The sequence below is a fragment of the Leptinotarsa decemlineata genome, unplaced genomic scaffold (assembly GCF_025532065.1).
Source record: "Leptinotarsa decemlineata unplaced genomic scaffold, Ldec_3_MD MMD2_tig00026317_RagTag_RagTag, whole genome shotgun sequence".
Taxonomy (NCBI): domain Eukaryota; kingdom Metazoa; phylum Arthropoda; class Insecta; order Coleoptera; family Chrysomelidae; genus Leptinotarsa; species Leptinotarsa decemlineata.
Genome location: NW_027412686.1, coordinates 895192 through 911370, shown reverse-complemented (window position 1 = coordinate 911370; position 16179 = coordinate 895192). Strand labels below are relative to the sequence as shown.

The 16179-nt window shown below is 31.9% G+C and overlaps 1 protein-coding gene across 2 annotated transcripts in view; it reads left to right on the top strand.

Annotated features, from left to right (window-relative positions):
* su(r) (dihydropyrimidine dehydrogenase su(r)) overlaps window positions 1-16179 on the top strand; it is a 67316-nt gene that overhangs the window by 23579 nt on the left and 27558 nt on the right. Inside the window, exons 1-6 of one of the 2 annotated variants that reach the window (XM_074181887.1) lie at window positions 2666-2785; window positions 3041-3151; window positions 5883-6053; window positions 6401-6562; window positions 6618-6802; window positions 15686-16148. In XM_074181887.1, the coding sequence (XP_074037988.1) occupies window positions 2681-2785; window positions 3041-3151; window positions 5883-6053; window positions 6401-6562; window positions 6618-6802; window positions 15686-16148 (1197 nt within the window). In that variant the 5' untranslated portion in view covers window positions 2666-2680. Of the gene's footprint in view, window positions 1-2665; window positions 2786-3040; window positions 3152-5882; window positions 6054-6400; window positions 6563-6617; window positions 6803-15685; window positions 16149-16179 lie in introns of those variants that run through there. The other variant, XM_074181888.1, reaches the window with a different exon arrangement.

Genomic DNA, 16179 nt, shown 5'->3' with positions numbered 1-16179 from the left:
GATCCTGAGGTGCAAAAAACGCCAGAATGGACCGTTTTCCCATGTTAATCTCCATAAGGAATGAGCCAGAACTCCTATAGCTATATTACTATCAACAAGTGGGCTCAAGCTGAAATCATCTACAAGGAAGAACAGTGGTTTAGGAGAAAATTCAAAGAAGCCGAATATACAATGTTGTCCAAAAACGCATTTTGCCAAACTAACGTAGTGATACATAACATATGGAAACCTATACTCAAACGAAACATGACTAACTTCCGCCAAACGGTCAGCTAAAACCGCCGAAGTGGAGAGAGGGAAGAGGGGATAGGTGAAACCACTCGAATGATCTCGGAGGACCAAGTCCAGTTATCACCCGAAGACAATTGTGAATACTAACAATCGAAACGTCGTGAAATAACTTAGCTTGGAATCTTTTAATTGTTAATTTTCACTTCTTGTTAACAATTTTTAATTTACATCTCGTGTTAATAGTTCAAATTTTTGAGTGTTGTTTTTTTTTTCATTGCAATTTCAGTTTCTTTTGCTCAATACAATAATTTTTATTTTTCAGCTAATCTTTTTATTTTTTCATAGATTCTTTCAGGGATTTCAAATCAATTTATATCATATTAGACAATGGAAGTCCGAACCAATAAAATGCATCAATTTAACAACTTCATATGAGGTATTATTCACTGAGATTCACGGTTAACTTTCTATTACAGAGAATATGGCTGAGTGCTGCAAGTTTTCTGATCTCTATCTCAAAAGCTGTCGGGCGTATGAAAGAATTTTCAAACAAAATGCGTTGCAAATTTAATGTTCTACATTTTTCAACAAATGTTGTTGGCTAAAAAGATAATCGCAAAAAACTGATTATTGTGACCATTTACTTTGAATAACTTCCGGCGCAGACACGGGATTTCATAAGACTTTTGAGACAACTTTTAGAACACCAAAATGAAGGTGTTAACTAGTTAACAGTTTATTATTTTTGCTTACTAGTCTGGATCTCGAAATCCTTCTTTGGAACTTCTGTCCAAGGACACCGAAAATTATGATCCAGGGCTCATTCGATTCGGAATGACCTCTAGCAACTTTTTGAGAAATTTCAAGAGGGGTTCGAATGAATTGCAAAAGATGATGTTGCTACAGGTTTCTCCGGGTTTTCCTGCAGCTGAAAAAGCAAATGCGCCTCTGGAATCAGTGAAGTCGCCCCGGAGCGCCAATTGATTTTTGTTGTTGTTTTATAATTTCAAGATTTGTATTTTAGAATTATTAACAAAATTAGTAAAAAAAAAGAAAGGTTTGGTTTTTTGCAAATATCTCGGATAATATTGAAGATATCAAAAATTTGAAAAAAGATCCTAAAAGAGGAGGAAATTTACCGCGCGGGACACGCATCGCTATTTATTTAAGAAACGATTTTGTTTTTAAAAATCATAATATTCATTTTCCAACGGAAATATTTTTAGAAGGTTTTCAAGAAAAGCTCCAAAAAGTGAAAAAAATTTGAGGTTTTTATAAAAATTATGTTTTTATGTAAATTTAAAACTTGTAAAAATCAGTTGATTAAAGTATATCTAATAAAATAATCACGGGAAAAAATTTTTTTCCATGTATTTCCGTTTATTCAAGTGAATTTTTTTCTTAATAATGATGTTTGATGATTAAAATAATTTTTATTGTTCAAAGGTCCGTATTGGTTAGCGCGTGCGGGACGGGCATCGCCGTTTTTAGCGCTATTTTCGTCTTTAAATTAAAATTATAAATATTGGTGATAGAGTTCCGGGAGGTGGGACTTTTTTTAGTAAATTTTCTCCTTTTTAAAGATCTCTATTCAAATTTCGGATATCTTTAATATTTTCTGAGATATTTGTCAAAAACTAAACCCCCCTTTTTTACTGAATTGTTTATAACTTTTGCATTTTTTTTCGAACCCCTCTTAAAATTTCTCAAAAATTTGCTAGAGGTCATTCCAAATCAAATGAACCTGGATCATAATTTTCGGTGTTCTTTGACAGAAGTTCCCAGACTATACGTGACGGGACTACATATCAACCTGTGTCATGAAGCATTATGAGATGAATAGATCTAGTACTACTTCAAATAACGAATTTTTTACTATTAATATACGTCGCGTTTTCATGTGATCCTCGGTAGGGTGGCTGACACCTTACCAAATTATGCAATATATATTTTCGTCTTCTGATTCTTTTGATCAGTCGTGAGCATGAGTTCTGTAAGGACTCTAACCGATTCAAAGTACCAAAGTACAGTATCGGCCATATTAGTGTGTTATCAAACTGAAACATTACTCATTATATTCTCATCATACATATCCTAGTTTGAGGATTAAAATAAAAACATGAAAAGAAGAAACACATTTTATTTATCTATAGATAATGCTGTTTTTAAATATGGGATGGATATAATTTTATCATCAAATAAATTCTTACTGACGTTTTTAAATTCTATTTATTTGGCAACTTTCATCAAAATCTTCTTACTAACAAACTTGATTCAACTAAAAATATTATCAGACATCACATAAACTAAATAGAAAATCTCTATACAGAGGGAATGATAAAAACATACATTCTAAATCTAACAGCTGTTATTTTCACATCTCTTTGGAATAGCTGCTCAACCAAAAACATTGGGACAGTTTTTGAAGTTTTGACACTGACATAATATTATGATTTTTGACACAATATTGCCAGTAAAATCTCTGAAAGTCGTTTATCAATTTCAGAACAGAAAGAGCCGTGGATGCGTTGTTGGAGCCAGCAAACTGAAACATGTAAATGAGTGATAAAACAGACACGTGAATTGATACATGTATTGAACAAGCGGGAATTTCGAAATTCTCTTTTGAAATCCATTATCCAAAATGTAATGTTTCATAATATAATTTTCGATGGATATTGCATGATTCGATTCACCGACACTCCGAAACTGAAGTGCAACATTATAAATTAATTTGTATTCAAAATCAATTTCCAGTAACTATAATTGTTTTGCACTTTTTCATTTTGAATTTTTGTTTGGGTTTCAGAATATTCTGGCTTTGAATCCAAGGGTCAGCGACCATTCTAATTTTGTTCCTTCCAGTATCACAAAGAAGAACAAAGCTCACTGGAAGAGAAATGCTGACAATAAATGTAGTGTAAGTATTATTGACTTGATAATATTTGCAGAGATTCATAGCTCGCATAACATTTCACTGTCTGTTTTAGTCAATAGTTTGTACTTTTGCATATAAAGGATCGCTGCTGCTCATCTATATAATTATTAATTGAAAATTTTGAATATTTCCTTTTATCTAGCGGTAATACCTATTTTTATTTGTTTGTATATTTCAGTGGAGCATCTTGAGATGATCTGTTACCGTTCACGGGTTTCACCTCAACCGCTCTAATGGATAAGGGTTGTCATATTATGGCACTATGACCTCATTTCTTTCATCGCCCCATTTCATTGTTACATAATTGGTGTAATCTTTCGCACTGTTCTCCCTAAGGTGATATAAGAGATTGAGGTGAGACCACTTCTTTTTCTCACGAAGCCACTGCTTGGAACATTGCGATCTTTTCTTCTCATTTCTTGTAAAACCCAGTTCGGCGAACTAGGTTCACATGTATGTGGCTGCTTAAGTCGTCCGTGGATATTAACATTCCAGGCGTCCTGAAGTAGTATGTTTTTATTTTTTTGAAGTTTTTTTATCATTTATCTCCGTTATTTCATTTTTTGATTATTTTGTTTATGATTTGCATAAAACTGACATTATGTATGTTCAGGTTATGATTTTCTAAGTATGACTGGTTTACGATTTGTTAAAATTAATTTTAAAATTATGCTATGATAGACCAGGGCTGAAGGCTTCAAAAATGGTAAAAAGTGAAAAAAAATAATAGTAGGATGAAACTCATTGGAAAAGGAGGAGAATATGATAAAAATGAAATAAAAAATAAATTACGGGCGATCTGAGTCCTCTGGAAAAAAGTTGAATGGCAAAGTTGTAGGCAATAAAAAGATCTACAATTTTTGTATTTACAATTTTTTTCATATAATCCCAAAATTTATGTAAAAAATGCAAATAACAAAGTTTTTGGTTTTTTATTTTTAACTTTTTCAAAAAAAAAATTCTACGGAATTTGGTAAAAACTCACCTTTTTATGTTCCATATACACTGTGAATTGAATGAATATTTATTTTTTCACCTTATTTTGACTTAATATCAAAAAAGCACCCTAATTTTCAATCGAAAATTCCCGCGTTATGCTCGATATGCTTTTTATTCGTTGAAATCTCTACTTTCCGATATTGTAAAAAAATATACATTAGTATTATGCAAGAAATCGAAAAAACTAGAATTCGAAAATGTGTTTTTAATCATTATAAACAATTTTGAGCTATTTATTGAATTTTTCACTTTAATCACTCAAAAAACGTGAGAATCCAAGTTACATTTACAAACGGAAAAATTTCAAATTGAAATATACTACTATAATTAACAAAACACATTGAATGACTACGATAAAAAGATCAGCTCGTTTGATAAATGTTCCTGATTTAGTCGCAGTAAAAGTTCATTATCACACTGTTTGTATGGCTATTTTTTATAACAAAAGAAATGAAAGAAAAAAGGGGTCGCTCAGCATATGAAAACACAAAGAATTTTATTGATTGTCTTACAAATTATATCGTTGCCAACGAAACAGAATATCAATTTTCTGTCAATGAAATGAAAAAGGGATTTTCAGGAGAGCTCCCTCATTTATGACAATGCGGACTATAATACATGCACGATTGATGGCAAATATACTTTTCATGCAATGGATGGAATAATGGTTCTTATTCCGGCGTCTAGTGTTACTTCAAAGAAAACCATCTCTAGATTAAAACAGATTCCATGTTCTGAAGAGATAGGCAAAATTGGATTTGTGAAATTCAAACGTTTTGAAAACAAAAATTCCGATAAATCTGATAGAAGATATTTTAGATGTTACGGACAACTATGAAATTTCTGCGGCAGATTTTACATGGTTTTATTCCAAATTTGCAAACAAGAAATCCGATGGTTGGAATGGGTTCATGGAAAAGGTACACACTAATTTGACTTATCATACTTCAAAAATTATTCCTGTGCCGCTCATAAAAATTCCGAGTTATTATGACACCATTGTCTAAACAATGCCAAAAACAAGAGTAAAATATTGTGTTCTTAACGTTTGAACAACCAATAGTACGATTTACATGTACATTTATATTTTATAGGATTTTCTATGACATGAGTGTAATTAGAATTTCATAAGTAAACTTTTTAACTGAATAAAATTGCAGCAATCATACAAAAAAATTGGAATTCGAGCTTTTTTCGATTTTTTACGTGAGAATTTTCAATTGAAATTTAGGGTGCTTTTTTGATATTGAGTCAAAGTAAGGTGAAACAATAAATATTCTGAATCAAATAAATTACAGTGTATTTGGGACATAAAAAGGTGAGTTTTCAACAAATTTCGTAGAAAATGTTTTTTTTTAAACAAAGATAAAAGAAAACAAAAAAAAACTTGGTTATTTCAATTTTTCACATAAATTCAGAGGTTATGTGAAAAAATATTTGACACGAAACTTGAAGACCTTTTTATTAGCTACAACTATGCCATTCACCTTTTTTCCATAGGACTTGTTATTTTGCCGAAAATCAAGATAAACCATTTTTTACCCTCAAAAACTCACCCCCTCCCACTTTCCGAACTCAGATCTCCCGTAATTTATTTTTCTTTCATTTTTATAATATTCTCCTCCTTTTCTAATGGGTTTCATCCTACTATTACTTTTTTTCGTTTTAAAAATTATCGACCCTGGTCTATGAATGAATGATTTGATTGTTTCAGGAATGCCCTTCACTCGAAAATAACTTCTCTGACGTTAAATCCACGACACTCAGTGAAAGAGGAGCCCTTCGAGAGGCTTCGAGGTGCCTCAAGTGTGCCGATGCACCCTGTCAGAAATCCTGCCCGACACAACTTGACATTAAATCATTCATAACCAGTATTGCTAACAGGGTAAGTTGTATTTGGTAGAGTATGTAGGGTATTAAGGATTAACTGAATAAATTTAGAAATATGGCCATTTGAAAAACTTTTGCATTAGTTAGTAAAACTAAAACCATAATACTTAAAAAAAACCAATCCCTTGAAATGTCGTGAATGAAACTTTTTTTTTCCATTGTGTGAGAAATGTTGATATTGACAAATAGTTATAGTTATAGTTTTGGTTATAGCTATATTTATATTTATAGTAAACATATTTACCTTAATACAATATAATACATTTTTTTCTTCCATTGTGTAGAAGAAATAAAAAAATTGAAAAATATATAAGGTTCGTTGAAATTTCTTGAAACTTTTAGAATTACTATGGAGCTGCTAAAGCAATTTTTTCTGATAATCCCTTGGGTATTACTTGTGGAATGGTTTGCCCTACGAGTGACCTCTGCGTTGGAGGATGCAACCTTCAGGCTACCGAAGAAGGTCCTATTAACATTGGAGGATTGCAGCAATTTGCAACCGAGGCAAGTTTTTATATGATTGGATTTTGCTTAATAATATTTTTGATATTCATTTCAGGTATTCAGTAAAATGGGTGTTAGACAAATAAGAGACCCGAAAACCGCCAAACCTAAATGTCCAGATGCTAAAATAGTACTTTTCGGAGCAGGGCCAGCTTCACTTTCGTGTGCAACGTTTCTGGGACGATTGGGATACGATAATATTACAATTTACGAGAACAAACACACTCTAGGTGGACTCAGGTAATAATGTCATATAACAGTTAGTATAGTAGTAGATAAGGCTTTTGAAAGGTTTTATTTTGGATACCCTAAAGAGAATGAGAAGAATTGAGTAACAAAATTAAAAACTAAAAACTTGAAAATAAAATAAGTAATAAAAATTATGTTGATAATGTACTATAAAATGAAAAATAATTCTGAAGGTCCTAGGTAGCAGTCATCATACGACTCTCTTCAGCAATCTACGGTATAATAATAGAATTGTTAGGTGTAGCGTAACCTGAGTGAATATGTAGATTCTACGCCTAACGATTTTATCATTTGATCAATACCGTAGATTGCCGAGGAGAGTAGTATGATGACTGCTAGGACCTTCCGAATTATTTTTTAGTACATCATCTACATCACTATTATCTTCATTTTTCAATGAAACCGTTCGACAATATTTTTTTTTAATTACTTTTTTCATTAAGCGATATACTCATGAGTAGATGAGACTCACCATACACTAGATTTTAACAATTCATACGTTACATTTCCATTTTTGACTCGAAGAGTACTGAAATTAATTTGTTTTCTATAGGTGTTTGTACAAATAAAAGGCAGTTTTTCACATATTAATTCCAGTTTGATTTTTTGCTAGATCATATCAACCGATTGAGTTTTCTTAATCGTCTGACATGTATGTTAGTTAACTTGATCCAGCACATGCATTGAAAAAACTAATTATCGAACACGATAAAAACCTTTTCTCGATTTGATAATGGCAGTTAGTTGTAAATTGGAGTTAATGAGTCGACTCCCTCTTAAACTCTAATAAGCAGTGGATAACCTCAGAGCTGCGCTTTGGGTCTCCTGTTGTTTATGGTTCACATTTAGGATGATATATGGGAAATAATTGAATCACCTAAATCCCAATATGCAGATGACACCAAATTGAATGAGAGTCCCATGAGTTTCGAAAAGATTCACATGTTTTATCGCGATGGTGCAATAAATGGTATTCACATTTCAACGCAGATATGTGTTGTTTTCCATCCAGTCAAAACAGATCTTGACCTGCCGGTATGGAGTTTTCAACGACTCAGTTTATCCTAGTCGCGAGATGACTATAGAGCTTCATGTCAGCTAGATAGATGGATAGATATTCTTTATTCGTTCATGTGTTCAATACACAATACCCAAACGGGTGTAAACACGTCAAGCAAAACTGCAGAGGCTGACGCGAGGCTGCTAAGATAATTATACGATTTTCACACTTTAGAATTGAATCAAGACGCTTTTCACTATACAGCGAAGTGTCTTCGCTTCGTCTACGATATTGATATACCGGTGTTGCTATTCTCAAGCCAAAAAATGCTGGATCATTTTTCTTAGGACCTATCACATACACTGAGGTTGTTAATGCAATCTCAGATTTAAAAAAATCCAATTCATTTGAAATATACAATTTGAATAGCAAACTGATAAAAGAAACTGCTTCAAACTTCATAGAACCTCTTACCTTTTTATTCAATACATGCATAGAGAAAGGTCAGTTTCCTGATGAATTCAAAATTGCTAGAGGTCTTCCTATGTTTAAGAAAGAAGGTAAAGATGATATTGGAAACTATAGACACATATCAATAATTCCTATCTTTGGAAAAAAATTGAAATTCTGTTAAAAAATAGACTTTATACATATTTTTCTAATAATAACCTATTCAATCCAAACCGATATGGTTTCATGAAGTCTTCCTCAGCTACACAAGCTCTAAAAAAAGTTGTAGACTGTATTATAAATGATTTTGAGGAAAGAAAACATGCTGCGGCTGCACTTTGCGACCTGAGTAAGGCATTTGACTGTGTGTCGCATACTATTCTGGTTCATAAATTGGATTATGGAGTAAGGGGGATTGCCCTCTATCTCTTTAAATCCTACTTATCAAACAGACAACAATGTGTTTCCTTGGATTCTAATAATACATCAGACCTGTTAAAAATTGAATGTGGAGTGCCCCCTCAGTGTCGGGTCCTCTTTTATTTATTATTTATCTAAATGACCTCTTCACCTATATGATTTGGTATAGATGGATTGCATTTGCAGATAACACAACCATCATAAACTCTCATAACCTTGCCACTGAGTTGGATAAGGACATAAAAAATGCGCAAGGAAAAGCAGAAACTTGGTTTGAGAACAATAACTTAATGTTAAATAAAAATAAAACACAAACAATTTTCTTTTCCTTAAGTGCTAACGTGTCCTCACATGCCAACACATATTTGTTGGGTGTATATCTGGATGATAAGTTGAGCTGGTCTGTTCACATAACTTTGCCTAAAAATTTCCAAATACCTGTTCTTGCTTAGAAAGTTGAAAGACATTCTCAGTACACATGCTCTATTAACATATCATAATAGAACGCATATCATGCGTTCTTCCATTCACAGTTATCGTATTGCACAATCCTCTGGGGTAATAGTGCCCACTCTAATAAAGTATTTATGATGCAAAAAAGGCAATAAGAATTATCTCTGGAGCGGAATACAGAGATTCATGTAAACCCCTCTTCTCATCCTTGAAAGTTATGACTCTACCTAGCATTTATATATATATATATATATATATATATATATATATATATATATATATATATATATATATATCACTCCTTATTGGAAATACATAATAAGAAAAACGATTACGCATTAAATGCAGACTTTCATAGATTCAGCACCCGCAGTCGTCTACTAATTAGACCAAGCAAATTTAGACTCCAAAGGTCAAAGAACAATTTAATCGATGTTAATCTTTATAACTTGCTACCTTCTTGGGTCAAAGAGCTAAATTCCCACAAATTTAAAAAAACCATGGAAAGTTATTTAACTGATAACGCTTTGTACTCTATAAAGGAATATATGGATCATGCGCTTGCCCTGTTACCTGTGAAATGAGAGACCAGTTCAGTATTGAGATCACTTCACATTAAGATCACTTACACTTACACTGTATTGTCGCAAATTTTCATTCTCTTTTTGAAATGTTTTGATGCTTTTATTTAAACTTATATTTAAATATTATTTTGACACTTACAATATTTTATTATTCTGTATATTTTAATAACATAGTTTTAATATCTGTATTGTATCTAATATATTTTTTTTATATAAGTACAATATGACGAAATTGACGAATATTATTTGTGCTTTCTAAATGAACGATGAATGTACACCTAAACTATTAATGAACCATCTATCTATCTATTGAATTCGTTGTGAGAAATGAGAAGTGTCAAATTTATAGAGATATTCTTCATTTCTTATCTGAGGGTGGAAAATGGGCGGATAAGACTGATTTGAGATATATAACCCCGAATGTGAGAACTATACTATCTTAGATATCGGCCACATCAATAAATAAATGTACTGTACCATAAAGATCAATACTTGGGCTTGTTTTATTTATTTTATATTTCAATTATCAAGTGAACGTGAGCACGAAAATAGATTTCACAATACGATTTTTGTGATGATACAAAAAAAAGGTATCATAGAATTACTATGATATTGAACTGTTCAGAAGTGGTATTCAAAACAGTTCTTTCATTATTACAAAAACTAATATTTCATCACTTGATTGTACATTACCAGATGAACTTAGAAACTGATACCATGTATTTATCTGATCAAATGAATTTCTCTCAGTAAATAATGGATCACTTGAATCAATTTTCAAGGCCATGTCAGTAATCTTTGAGTTGCTATGCTACACACATATAGTATCAAATTAAGTGGGTAAATAAACTGAAAAAATGGTGTACTTTGCCAATTATATCACATGTGTCTATGTTATATCCAATAGACGCTCATTCATCTCTATTTTTCAAACTGTTCTATTTAGCTTGCCCTGTTCGTTTGTTTATGTTTATTTATTCATTCATATGGGTCAAATTTATTAATTGAATAATTGAATAGACCTGGCCGATACTTGATGAAAATCCATATTAAAAAAACTAATCAATACAGTTTATTGTATGTTTTTGTAAAACCCTTTTATAGTGAAAATCATACAATAAACAGTATTGATTAGTTTTTTTTTAGTAATTGAAGTTCGACTTCTTTCCTGTTGACAGATTGATCAGATATTTGGTACACACATTTAGTTTTGAAGACAATACAATTTAATGAAATCTGTACCATTGTAAATTTCAGATGGCCACAGCTACAAAATGGCAGATTATATATTTTTTACAACTACCCCAATATGGGTATCAGAACGAAAGGGCTTGACAAGTACACTATGAAAAAGATGCAAATCCGATATAATCTATACAAAGAACTTGAAAAAAATCTTGACTTGGGTGGGCGATTCATGCTTCTATCCCGATTCTATCGTGTCGAGGACTGGGTGGCGTTAGGGTGGCTAGAAATGATAGGTCATTAGCGATACCCCACCCAAGTTAAGGTAAAAGGTCAAAACCTGCCAAGAACTGTGTGGCATTAGGGTGGATAAAAATTATAAACTGAAAATTTGAAAATAAAATGAGTAAAAAAAGTGTTTATGTTAAATGGTTTTATTGAAAAACTCACCACTCTCCTCAGCAATCTACGGTATTGATCAGATAAAAATTAAATATCATAGATTGCTGAGAAGAGTGGTATGATGACTGCTATCTAGGACCTTACGAATTATTTTTTACATTTCAGTACATTTTTTCAATTAAACTGTTTAATTAAAAAAATGTTTTACTTATTTTATTGTTCTTAAAAAAGGTGTAATGGAATATACTTCTGAAGTTGGAATGAGGGTATCTTGCAAATATTTATTGAAACAGTATACAATCCTTTCTTTGAAATTGTCTGACTGACATACAAAAACGCAGGTGAAATATATTTATAACTCAGATAAAAGGTATAAAATATATATCTCATGACTAATATTGAAAATATGGCTTCGTTCGATACCTTTTGAACATTCCATATAGAGACCACATCCACAATATTCAAGAGTTTTTTCAAGAGATTGATGCATAAACTTATGGTTGGGGATATTTGGGGTATAATATTTAAAACCAATAATTGTTACGGTGTCAAACTACAATATTTCATTACTCAAGTGATGCTTGCTCAATGCCAAAATACACTTACTCGCATGATAAAAAAAACCGTAGTAAGCATAGTACATACCGCAATTGGACTCATCTTAAGAGCCCGTCTATTGATCATTCACTGGTTTCGGAAACATATGATACTCAAAACACAGCATCTACTTCCTCTTTTACTTTTTTTTCTTGAAAAATTATAAATTTTTGACATATGGGGTTTCAACATGAAATAACCGCCAGATGAACAATTTCTTGTACAACAAATAACTTTCATACGAGACTTTTTCAAATAGCAACGAAATGTATAAAAATGTGATGGATGATTTGGGAAGATTAATGGTTTTCACCAAATATAAGTTCTTAATATTAATATTTTCGCGCAAAATAAATAGATAATTAACGAATGAGTCTTTATATAATAGAAATGAAAAAGATTTCTCCCTCGATGTCATCAATTTTTGAATATTAGTTGAATGAAAAGTTGAAAAAATATGTTCATGTATTTTTTATCAATAAGAAAACAAAATGAATGGGATATTTGGAAAAATTCATTTTTCAATGATTCAGTTAATGTTTCCGTTTAAAAAAATCTATATACGTGATAATAATTATAGAATTTTCACGATAAATTAAACCTACTGTGTGAAGAAATGCATCTTAAATATAAGTATTATACTTGATTATCTGTGCTATTTTGTGATGAAATTGATCTTTATTTGTGTTGTATTTAAAAAGTTTGAATTGAAAGGTGTATATTTCTAGAAGGGGTTGATATTTTGGGAAGGTAAAGGTTTTGACTGACTATTTTTCCATCTTTATACAAAAGAATGTGGTATTTTTTCATAGAAAATTACGAATTATTTCAACAACAAATTTCATAAAAAAAATTCAGGTTTACCAATGGGCTCACCTCTTAGTCCACTTTTAGCAGACATATTTATGAACAGCTTGGAGATCACTATAGTAAATTCCGACCTGGGTAAAAACATATTCATTTTTGGTATAGATATGTAGACAATATTCTTGCTTGTTTCACAGGTACTACACGACAGCTGAACCAATTTATGACATTCATGAATAATCTCGATAGAAACATACAGTTCACATTTGAAACAGAGATAGAGAAATAGATTTATATTTTAGACCTGACCATTACACACAATCAGAATGAATTTGAGTTCAATGTATTCAGAAAGTCGAGCTATTCAGGCATTACAATCCTAAATGATTCTTTCCATCCTGAGAGTCATAAATTAGCAGCCTACAATTCAATGTTGCACAGAGCATTCTCACTACCTTCGTCCGCTAACAATCTAGCTAGGGAAATTGATATAATTACACAGATAGGTCATAATAATGGTCTCCAAGCAGATACAATCCAGAAGTTAGTCAGAAAACAAAGCCGTAAATTCACTTACAGATTAATATACCCCCAGATCAAACAATCAGAAATCAAGAAATGGGTAATTCTAACATATTTTGGTAAAAGAACAGAAATAATTGCAGGTTTCTTCAGAAAAAAACAATGTGGAAATGGCATTCAGATCACATGTCAGGTTATCTGATTTCCTATTCAATGCCAAATATAAAGTGGATAAGTTGGAGAAATCTGGAGTTTATAAGCTTAAGTGTCCGGAGTGTAATAGTGTTTATATGGGACAATGTGGTCGAAATTTCTCAAAACGGTATGTTGAACATGAAAGGTCCTTCAGACTAGATAAAAATGATTCGAAGTTTTCAAACCATTCCTTGAGATGCAACCTCAAGTTCCCGAATGTAAACGATACAGAAATTTTGCACTATGCAAAGGTTGGCAACTCATTGCGGTTGTAACCTGCAGGTACTCAATTAAATTAAGTACATCTGTTATTACCTACAGTAGTGTTATATGAGGGCTAATATAATCAATCATTTTTAGTTTAATGTATAAGTTTGAAAATGTTTTCATAGCGCGAAACGGCAGTAACGTTACTTACAAATGAAAGTGGTAAAAAACATAGAAAATTTCATTTTTCAATATGATCTCCTACCACGTTAACGGCTACATCCATCAATTCATCAAAAGTAATGACATTCATTATTTATATTCAGCCCTACATAAAGTAGCAATAACAGATCATTTTCCAGTATTAGTTATATTAGTAGTATTGAAGAGAAGGAAAATCATCTATGCCAAAATGTTCACAAAAAACTGGACGAACAAAAATTAATACTGCTATCAGAAAATCAATGTTCGGATGAAATATATGTAAACTCAGATTCAAATAAAGCTATTGATATATTATATAACATATATGAGAGTTTAAACAAATCCGCGACAACAACATTTACTTGGAAAAAATGAGAAAATGAAAACCATGAATATCTCAGGGCCTAATAAATTCAATAAAAACACGTGATAAATCATTTCATATGTACATAAAAAATCCGTTAGATAACGACAAAAAAATAGTTGGTTATAGAAACAATCTGAACAAATTAATTGCAAAAACTAACCAGGACTTTTTCAATTCAGATATCGTGAAATCTGAAAAAAAAATAGAAAAGAATAATTATCGAAATAAACACAAAGGTATCATTAAAATCAAATTTTTCACATGTAGGACAGCAATTAAAAGAAAAAATTACAAATCCATATATGATAGAGAGGAAATGAGGGCTTTGAACCTAAAAAATGAAAATGGACCGGTCAAAATAAAAAATGAAATTATCAAACTTTCATTTGATTATGTGTCTGAACCACTTTCCTATATATTTAATTCATGTATGGATACATGAAGTACCAGAGCATTTTAAAACTGCTAACTATCAAACCTTGTACAAAGGAGGAGAAAGAACAAATGTATGAAATTATCGACCAATATCCTGAACTTCTCCTTTACCAAATTATTCAAAAAAATAATCAAAAAAATATGAGTGAAGTACTTATTTGAACCAAAATAGCATTATTTCGAAAACACAACATGGTTTTCGTGAAAGCAAAAGCACCCAAGGCGCCATTGCAAAGCTTACTTGTATGATATATAATGCTGCTGATACCAAGAAAAGTTGTTTGGGTGTTTTTATAGATCTGTCAAAAGCTTTCGACACGGTTAGTACGAGTTTTTGATATATAAATTGGAACATCTTGGTGTGAGGTGAGTGATGTTGGATTTGTTCAGAAACTTCCTAACATGTAAAAAATAGCGTGTCGAAGTTAATGGAGTTATGGGTTCGAAAGAATCAGTTTCATATGGCGTACCTCAGGGTACGGCCCTAGGACCGGTTCTTTTCGTAATTCATTTGAATTCATTGAACAAGTTGAAGAAATCTGGAGTGTAATAGTGTTTATGTGGTCGAAATTTCTCAAAACGGTATGCTGAACATGAAAGGTCCTTCAGACTAGGTAAAAATGATTCGACGTTTTCAAACCATTGCTTGGGATGCAACCACAAGTTCCCGAATCTAAACGATACGGAAATTTTGCACTATGCAATCAAGGGTTGGGCTGTAACCTGGTGAATGATTAAATCGATTTAGTTTACCCACCGGTTTTCAAATTAGCGTACTCACAGGTAAAAATAATGCAGGTACTCAATTAAGTTAAGTACCTATGTTATTACTTATACAGTGGTATTATATAAAGGGTAAAATTATCGTTCATTTTTTGTTTAATGTATAAGTTTGAAAATGTCATTATATGACGAAACTACAGTAACTTTATTTACAAATTGAATTGATAAAAAACAAAGAAATTTTCATTTCTCAATTTTCATAGTTTAAAAGACTTCTGATCTCAAACAACTTCAGTTAAGCACCGATTTTCTCATTGTTTTAGTGCCACCGAAATTCCTCAATACCGACTACCCATCACAACTGTGGATTACGAAATTGGATTGGTGAAAGATCTAGGAGTGAAAATATTAACAAACAGGTCCCTTTCCACCAAAGATCTCACGATAGAAAATATACTTAAAGACTCGAAAGCAGTATTTATAGGAATCGGTCTGCCCCAGCCAAAAATTGATCCTATTTTCAAGGATCTCACAGTGGAAATGGGATTTTATACATCCAAGAGCTTCTTACACCGAGTTTCGGAAGCCAGTAAAAACCTTACAAGTGGAAGTTGCTTGTGTAAACAAACTACGCCTGTTCTTCCCAAATTATATGGTACAGTGATAGTTCTGGGCGCCGGAGATACTGCCTTTGACTGTGCAACTTCTGCTTTGAGATGTGGTGCTAAGAAAGTATTCGTTGTATTCAGGAGAGGATTCACTAATATAAGGGCGGTACCAGAAGAGGTGAGAATTTCAAATTGATGTTCATGAAACT